At 34.3% G+C, this 9,523-nt stretch overlaps 3 protein-coding genes across 3 annotated transcripts; 1 reads left to right on the plus strand and 2 right to left on the minus strand.

Moving 5' to 3' along the window:
* Positions 1 to 44: 44 nt before the first annotated feature.
* Positions 45 to 1,210, minus strand: LOC123716007 (SAP30-binding protein). The gene has a single exon (XM_045671472.1). The coding sequence runs from the start codon at positions 1,020 to 1,022 to the stop codon at positions 162 to 164; it is 861 nt and encodes a 286-aa protein (XP_045527428.1). The 5' UTR covers positions 1,023 to 1,210; the 3' UTR covers positions 45 to 161.
* A 3,332-nt stretch (positions 1,211 to 4,542) lies between these two features.
* LOC123716075 (trafficking protein particle complex subunit 11) lies at positions 4,543 to 8,150 on the plus strand. The gene has a single exon (XM_045671609.1). The coding sequence runs from the start codon at positions 4,724 to 4,726 to the stop codon at positions 8,033 to 8,035; it is 3,312 nt and encodes a 1,103-aa protein (XP_045527565.1). The 5' UTR covers positions 4,543 to 4,723; the 3' UTR covers positions 8,036 to 8,150.
* A 37-nt stretch (positions 8,151 to 8,187) lies between these two features.
* On the minus strand, positions 8,188 to 8,999 carry LOC123716076 (proteasome subunit beta type-1). The gene has a single exon (XM_045671610.1). The coding sequence runs from the start codon at positions 8,919 to 8,921 to the stop codon at positions 8,223 to 8,225; it is 699 nt and encodes a 232-aa protein (XP_045527566.1). The 5' UTR covers positions 8,922 to 8,999; the 3' UTR covers positions 8,188 to 8,222.
* Positions 9,000 to 9,523: the final 524 nt, after the last annotated feature.

Consider the following 9,523-nt stretch of genomic DNA (forward strand, 5'->3'; position numbering starts at 1 on the left):
AAAAAACTGAATAGAGAAAATATAATAAATATAGAAAATTAAAATAGAGGGTTATATTAAGTAAACAAAGCATACAGGCAACAATAGTATTGCTTGTATTAATTGCTTACTCATCTTTAATACTCATTCACGTATGCTAACAATTATTCAGTATTATTAAGTCAGATCTTTGGTTTTTTAGATATTGAACCAAATGCTGATATTACTGTACCCTTTGTTCCTGTAACATTGGTTGTGAGAGGTTGTTGAAGAAGACCTGGCTGCTTAATTGTTGGCTTTGAGCCAACATTTGGTGCTGCTTGATCCCATTTTGACTTTCTTTTTTTCTCTTCATCACTGTCGGTCTTCTTACCAGATATAAAATCTATTTTTGATAATTTTTCTTTCTTTTCCTTTTCTCTTCTTTCCATTTCTATTTTCTGAACTCTCGCTAATTCATCATAATAAGACTCCTTACCCCATTTTAAAGGATCATATATTTCAGGTGGATAATTAGTATCTAATTCATTAATATCACAAAACTGGATCAATTTTTCATAAATACTAGGATTTCTAAAATTCTTTTTGTCTTGAATTATTTTGTTCATATCATATCCTTCAGTGAGCATTCGGTTATAGAATTTAGCAATGGAATCCTGTAACTCCTTTGGACATTTACCTGGTGGCTCAGGTGGTATTATTACCCCATCTTGAGAGTCATCAGCATCTGATCGTTGAACTGCATCATCTGTGTCTGTTTCCATAGATAATCTTCTCATGTCATCCTGTCCCTCTGCAGAAGGGGACATTTGTTCTTCATCTGACACCACAGTGTCATCCACATATGAAACAAGTCTTCTTTTGGGAGAGGATGGCGCAGATAAACTTTGTTTACTATCAATGACGGTTTTGGGGCTAACAGGTTCGGATTGTGTTGTTTTGGGTGCATCTTTTTCGGGAGTTTGCTGTCCATCTTCCATATCTTCTTCGCCTTCAGAATCGGTATAAGTAGCAGTAAGGGAAGCTAAAGCTTGTGAGGCCATGCTTCTTGTGAGTTATTCCCCGATTCTGAGGAATTTAATTATTTATTGATAGTGTGTATTCCAAGATAAAGATTGTTCTAATTAATTAATCTTAAGTTATTGAAAGTGAAGTGATATTGATTATTGTAATATAAGTAACAACTACAACAACAGTTGTTTTCAGACTTCACACTTGACAGTTATGATGGACTAGACAGTTGAGATTTGAGAGATTAAATGACCAATGAGCACAGATGACAGAACACAATTTAAAAGCATAGAGGATGAAAATTTATGCACTTGTCAACAGTAATTTGTTAGGCAGGCACCGTCACAAAGAAGTCTGTTCTTTTTCTGTTTACATGACTTTCTTGTTTGACGAAAGTTTTAGTTGATGCGTTTTGATAAAAACCCTTAGAAGTAGAGTAGGATATGTACGGACATATCTGCTGTAGGTAGTGTTGCGTTAAAAAAAGGTGCGTGCGTCAAAACTGTACACATGTCAGAAGTGAAACTTCTTTGGCAAATTAATTTTTAAGTCTTGTTCATATATATACAAATCTTAAACTATAGATTTCCGAGACTTGATATGTTTGGAATTTAATTGTCATTAAATAAAAAGTGCCGAAAATTAATACAAATTTAATATTTACATTATTCAACGCGATTTATATTGATGTTGTTGTGGCGAAATTATGATTATGTGGCATTATAATAAGTAAAATATGCAATATAAGTTCATATTTCAACATTCTGTAAATATCTTGTAAAAATAGCTATTGTCGTTCTACTCTCGCTACATGAATATTTGCTTCATGCTACGTTCGCCCTTTCTCACTCTCTCTTAAAGGTTAATTAATTAAAACGCAATAATACTTGAAAACATTGTGTTTATTGCAGTGCATCATAGACAATTATTATACGTGTTTCGTTTGAACAAAATGCCTTTGTTTTTGGTTCCCACTAAATATTTGAATATTTTCTTAACTTTTGTGACGTCTTCTCTAGTGGGGTTTTCGACCTTCCTGCTAACTAGATTGACCGCTTGTGCGACATCTGGTCTGGTTCTGGTAGATAGGTACAGTAAACTTGCCACTGCTTCCCTATAGGGATATTCCTCCTCCTGGGCAGTTTCTTATATCGACTTTAAATCGCTTCTTGCGGGCGTGTCACAAGGTTTGGCATTTTTCATGTTGTATTTTTTCAGGACGTCATTTATGTAGGATCTCTGAGTAAGAATGAAACTTCGGTCTTTTGAGTATTTAATTTCCATACCTGGGTATAACTTATACCTGGATAAGTACTTGCATTTTCATTTTAAAATTGGTTTCAAGTTTCTTCAAAATAACTTCGATCTTTTTCTTGTCTTTTCCTATGACAAGTACGTCATCAACAAATAGTCCGATTATTATTGACTTATCTTGGTTTATGAAAACGCATAGATCTGTTTTGATTGTCTTGAATCCCAAATCAAATATCGCTTGTGTAAAAGTTTTGTTCCATGTGAATGGACCTTGTTTTAATCCGTACAACAATTTTTTAAATCGGTAAACTACTTCAGTAGTATTGCAGTCAGTCTCATAGCCAACAGGTAATTTCATATAAACTTCACCTGTTAACTCTCCGTATAAGAAAGCTGTCTTGACGTCCAATATCATGAAGTAGTACGATTTAGATGTGGCAATTGCTAATAATGTTTTTAATGCAGTTTGACTTACTACTGGGCTATAAATGTCTTTGAAATCCAGGCTTCCTTTCTGCTTCTATCCACGTACGACTAATCTAGCTTTGTACGTACTGTCATATTTAATCTGAAATACTCACTTGTTCGACAGTATTTTGTGTCCTTTGGCTTCTGAGTTGTCAACCAGGTGATATTTTTCTGTAATGATTCCATTTCAGATTGTATCGCCTTCTCCCAATTTCGTCTGTCGGTGTCATTATTTTCTGACGTAAACATGGTCTCGCAGCCACTTAACTCGTTATCTTTGGTCTATGCTGGTGGACTGGCTGGTCTCTTTATGGTCTTTCACTTGAAGGAGATGGTTCATCAAGAGGATCTTGACTAGAGCTGGAATAAAGGGGGTTAGGTTCCTAAAAAAGTAAGTTCTTATTAATTCCGTTTCTTTTTTCTGGAATTTCAATTTCAATTTGTTCTGTTTCAGGTTCTGGAGTTAAGATCTTTGCGTTTCTCGGCAGGAGTACCGCAAAAATGCATCTTTTCGATTACTTTTACATCTCTGCTGATAGCAACATCACTCCTCCTCATACCCGAGAATACTCCTTCTGTGGCTTTGGCTCTGAACTTTCCTCTTCGATTTCTGTTCATCACAAACGCTCTATTTCCGAATATGTTTAGGTAATTTCCTGGTGGTGTTCGGTCTACCCATTTCTCATGTGGGGAATTGCCTTTGAGAGCTCTTGCTGGGCTTCTATTTATCAAATGGTTTGCAGTGTGCTTCTGCCCAAAATTTTGCAGGGATATTGGCATCTAGCATCAGACATCTGGCTTTATTCATAAGCGATTTTTCTTTCAGTCATGCCATTTTGCTGTGGGGTATAAGGTACAGATAGTCTTCGGCTTATACCGTTATCTTTGAGGAACGCTTTAGACCTATATTCGCCTCCATTAAAAGATTGTAGATTTTGAATTTTCTTCGTATGAAACCGTTCAACGCAGTTTTATATTCGTTGAATTTATCGAATACTTCGCTCTTTTCTTTTAAGAAATATACACAGCAGTACCTAGTATAATCGTCAATAAATGTTATGAAATACTTTGATCCGGCCATTGATTTATTCTCAAATGGGCCACATACGTCACTGAAAATTATCTGGATTTCGGTACACTTCGGTAGAGATTATTTGTCCTTGGTTATGGAATGGTAGAGTGGAAAATTTTCCTCTGATACAAGTCTCACATGTATCTTACGAGAATCGCCTGTGCTTGTAAGCACCAGGTATCGTAATTTGATTTTGTCAACTGTTCTATAGTAGTTATACTCGAGCTCATATTTTAAATATGCTACTTCCATTTTCCACTAGATATTTATCCAACCACTCTGCTCGGCTACCACTGATAGGGTGGAATAGACGCTATAGCAATTAATTAAAACGAAAATAATACCTGAAAACAATGTGCTTACTTGTATGAGAAAATATAATACATTATATTAAAAATGACACCGCACTTCAAAAAATAAAAGAAGATAATCCAAATTCTAATGCAGTGCATCAAAGACAATTATATGTGGACAGCATCACGACCGTCCAACATCAATCGATCTCTTTCTTTTCTTCAACAAAAACGCTTTGATCTACCATATAATAGATACCACAACATAACATATAATATTCTGTCCATGAATACTGTTACAAAAAACATACCAATACTAATCTATAGTTTAAATATTTAAAAAAAATTGTTGGTTTTTCGAAACATCAATTATGCATTTTTTATTACTTTAATCTATCCTATAATCCCGTTATCACATTGGAGCCTTTGGTTTCATCTGTTTCTCTACTTTGTTTCTGTAGTCTGTGGAAAATCTAGCAAAAATTCAGTCGTATCAGTCCTGAATTTCTCTCCTGTGCAGTTCATTAAATTTAATACAATTATATCAATGGAAACATGCAAATATGTATTTGTGACAGTGTAGTTTTGCAAATTGTACGTTTTTGTACGTATAAAATTAAAGTTGAATACGAAGTTAGAAATAATTATGGCGTCGCAACCTAGTGATAACACTGAGTTTCCACCAGAAATTATTCAGAAACCTCTAGCTTTAATTGGACTCTCTGGACTAGATACTATCAATAACGCAATTCATAAAACCATATGGGATGCTTTTTCTAACAACCGACGGCCTGATCGAGCCTCGGTAAGATTTAAATTACTCAACAATACTTTTGAATATCCAGTGGTAAAGCCTAAACGAAATTCTTATGAGTGGTACATCCCTAAAGGGATTTTAAAGAAAAACTGGATACCCAAAAGGATATCTTTAATACCTGCTGTTATAGTTATATTTTATGACATGGAATGGAATGACCCACAATGTAATGAGAAAATTATAGAATGCGCTTCAAGAGTCCAGTCTATAAGAGCAGCGGTGGAGGGTCATGCAACTCGCGTTGCTGTAGTAGTAGTTCAAAGTGGCCTTTCTCCTCCACCTTCAGAATACATGCTTGGTGCAGAAAGAGCTCAAGCACTGTGTGCTGCTTGTGAAATACAATCTAAATCATTGTTTGTTCTTCCACATAGTGATCACCTCATGGGCTACATCATAAGACTAGAGAATGCATTTTATGATATAGCCCAAAACTATTATCATCATGAAACTAAAAATATAAAGCAACATAGAGATCATTTGAATAAGACCACACATCAATATCTATTTGTTCGTCATCAATTTAAACTTGGTTTTTTAAATGAAATGAAACAGGATTTTAGTACAGCACACAAACATTATATGCATGCTTTTAATAATTTACTGGAAACACGCCAAGTGGATACAAATATTCATGAAATTAGAACAGTGGCAGGATATTTAAATTACAAGTTATGTAAACTACTTTTTGCCTTAAATCTACCAAGAGATGCTATTGCGCAGCTTAAAAATCATATTGAAAGATATAAAAGCAGAATTGGCCCAACAGAACTTCTGTTTGAACACTATGCATGGGTTGCTAGGCAGTATAGTGCCTTTGGTGAATTGTTTGATGAAGCAATTAGAGCTGGACTTCCAGCTATACAGTCACAACATCCAGGTTTTTATTACCAGTATGCAGCCCAATTTACTGTGAAGAGAAGACAAGCCATGAGATCAGTTTGTTGTGAGGCACTTCAGTATCCGGCTCCTCCTGATCCCATGGAGGGTATAGTTGAATTTTATGGCCAGCGCCCATGGCGACCAGGAAGACTTAGTGCTGATCCTCATGATCCACAAAAAGAACAAGGTGCAGTTTTAGCACTCCAATATAATGAAAGAATTTTTAATCACTCTGCAATGATCATAAGTTTTTTAGGATGTGCAATATCGCAATTCAAAACATTCCACTCTCCTCGGATGAGGAAGCAATTAGTTGTTGAAATGGCAAATGAATATTATTATTGTTCTGACTATGGCAAAGCCCTCACCTTGTTAACACATATGCTCTGGGATTACAGAAGAGAGAAATGGTGGTTTCTTGCATCCCATGTTCTCAATCGAGCCTTACAATGTGCTTACCTATCTGCAAAGGTACAGGATTATATTCAGCTTTCTGTTGAGGCATTATCAAAAAACATACAGGTACCAAACAATGATAAAAATAGAATATTTCGAAATATCATGTCGGTTTTAAACTGTACCATTCCTACACCTGAACCAGATATCCCAAATACATCACAGAATAAAGCTGTAGAATTGTGGCATAATGTTATAGAGAAAGATCCTTTGCTCATAGCTATTGATATGGTTAATATTTCGAGTTTTTTAGAGGTAAAAACTAAATTTTTGCAATCAAAGTACAGAATGGATGAAGGTATTGTTGTGGAAATTTATGTAAGGCATACTCATAATGCTTCTCTTGAAATAAAACAGGCTTACCTTACAATATCTAGTAATACAGAAACAATAGAAATTCAGATAACTAAAGAAGGCATCCCATGTTTTACCATACAAAAAGATAAAGTACATAGATTTTTGTGCCACTTCAAATCAAATCCCCAAGACATAGGCTCACAATTACATATACGAAATGTGTCTTTTATCCTTGAAGCAAATCAAACTAGAAAAATTATATTTAATTTTAAAATAGAGGATAATAAATCTACTAACTTGTTTGTACATCCTGAATTACTGCATTTTATTATGAAACCAAAAACTGATTTTGAATTTGATTGCATTGTACCTTCAACATCAGCTGCAATTATGTCAAGAGAATGCCAGCTATCTATGAGTATATCTAATAATGTTCCTGCACTTCAAGGAGAGTGGTTTCCAACCATTTTTACTATCACAAATGATGAGGAATGTCCTGTTTTTGAAATCACAATTTCGCTGTCACTTGTCAGCTCTCATGATAACCCCAACCCTGAATCAGTGACTGAATTAAGTCTTAAAGCAAGTGAGTCCCAAACTCAACCTTTAACAATTAATGTGGCAAATATTAATCAATCATCTAGCTACTCAAACAAGTTCTACTTGAAAAGCAATAAAACTGCCAGTATTATGGTACAAATTAAAGTATCTTACTTTATCGCTTTCAATGAAACTCCAAGATTGCAATGTATGAAAGAGTTTCTTACTAAGATTACTGTAATTAAACCCTTTGAAGTTAATGTCAATTTTTTAGATTTAAATTTCAAACCAATTACAAAGTGCTTTATAGATGATGCTTTTATAGTTTTGCCTCAAATAAAAATATTAAGTCCATGGCCGTTAGTAATACTTGACACAGAGTTAGAAAACATTGATTGCCTTGAGCACTGTGATGATGAATCCCAATCATGTATAAAAAATCTGGAGGTAAATGATGAAGATGTTGCTTCTGATGCTGTTTGTTTAAGAGCAAAAAATATGCCTAAAGATCTACCAACTAGACTTGGACTTTACAATATTAAATGGAAAAGAAAAGAAGAAACTGATGGCCTATTTGTTATGAGCACTACTGCTTTACCAGCGTTGCCCATAGACAACTGTCCCATATCCATAGAGGTAAATTATCCAGAGGTAGTGGAGTTGCAGACAAGTGTGCCTTTAAAATGTGTTCTCAAAGGAAACACCAACATCCCTGTGAGGCTTAACATAACTGTAGAAGGAACTGATTCCTACATGTTTTCAGGATATAAAAAGTTTTCTGTTACAGTTCCTCCAAAGGAGATAGTGGAATTGTGCTACAACATTCATCCCATGGTTGCTGGAAACACTATACCTCCACGGTTAAAAGCAACATTGTTGGGAAATTCTTCAAGGCAAGATGCAATAAAAGAAATGTTTGAGAAGAACTTTCCACACAATATCTTTGTTATGCCTAAGTACAATAAATAAAAATACTTGTGTTAGTGTTGTGTAGAAATAAATTTTATCTAGTTTGTATATAGTATGAACAAATTATGTCATTATATTATAGTTACCTTATAACAACTACAATTATTAATAAATTCAGTTATTTGTTTAAAAGTATTTGAAATAATACCCCCTTGATTTAAAACAAAATTTATTACAGTATTGCAAATTAATCTTTACGGAGCTCAAACTTTTCTTCTTGTATACCATTAGCTGTAATAATCAGGATGTAAATGCTGTCTCCAGTGTAGATGTCTCTTTCTGCTGCACTTATAAAAACATCCTTCAATAGAGCTAATGCCTTTTCTCTTGGTAAAGGTGCCTCGGTAACATTTTGCATGTTCTTTAAACCAATCTGGTTATCAAGTAAGGGCTGCAGCTGTGCTCCAGCTGACCCTCCTGCTCTATATGTTGACCTTTCACAGTGACCAATGGGATCGTAGCTATAAACGCAGCCCTTGCCGTCACCATCTATGCCTGCCAGTATGTTAGAGACATAGTAGGGAAAGAATCGTTTGTAGTAAAGCATAGTAGACAACATTTGAGCAACTGCAGGTGTCGTCATAGCCTTATTGTGTTCATGTTCGTACATTTGCATACGCGCTTGCAACAGTCTTGTTAGCGTTAGAGTGTCGCACCAACAACCAGTTGCACCCAAGACAGTTTTCTCCGATAGCTTAAACAGTTTCTTTTGTTCCCTGGTATAGATAGAGAAACCGGTACTGAGCCTAGTGTCTGCACCAATTACAGCGTAGTCATCACCGGCGATTGCCACAATACTTCCACCATTATCAGCATAAGGTTCAAAATGAACTTTCTTCACTCCAGGCAGAGCATATTCAGGGAAATTGTCGTTTATATTCAACATTTTTAACACAAATTAAATTGATTGCAAAATTTTATAAATTCGAACACGAATGACAAGCAATAATTTGAGCACAGAATTTATAAATACATAGTTTTGACAGATACTTTAACAGAAAAGAGAAGTTGTCAATTGTTAAATACAGATTCATATTTTAGATAAAGGCGAGAAAATTCAGGGTTGAGAATTTTACTATATCCCTCATATGAAGAAATTATTACTTACGGTTTTACGCAGTTAGTTTTTTATTATTTTAAGCCTGAATGAAATATATAAATATATATAAAAAATTATACAATTTTTTTTGTTTAATAATACGTATTAAGTTTAAATTTAAAATCAAAATCAACTCTTCTTGAAAGTATTCAATTTTTGATAAGTTAAAATTTTTTATCCTAACAGACTCAGAATTCATGAAATATTGGGCGAAAAAGTTCATTTTTATACATATTGTATGTATGTTAAATTAAGTAAATAATACTTATATAAGCCAATAAAATAACTAAAACTCACATACAATTCATTGTAATAGCAACAAAATCGTACATTATTTAATAATAAATTTACAACATAATATAACAAACATATTTTAGCCAAGAGTCTCT

The sequence above is a fragment of the Pieris brassicae genome, chromosome 11 (genome assembly GCF_905147105.1).
Source record: "Pieris brassicae chromosome 11, ilPieBrab1.1, whole genome shotgun sequence".
In the NCBI taxonomy this organism is placed as follows: domain Eukaryota; kingdom Metazoa; phylum Arthropoda; class Insecta; order Lepidoptera; family Pieridae; genus Pieris; species Pieris brassicae.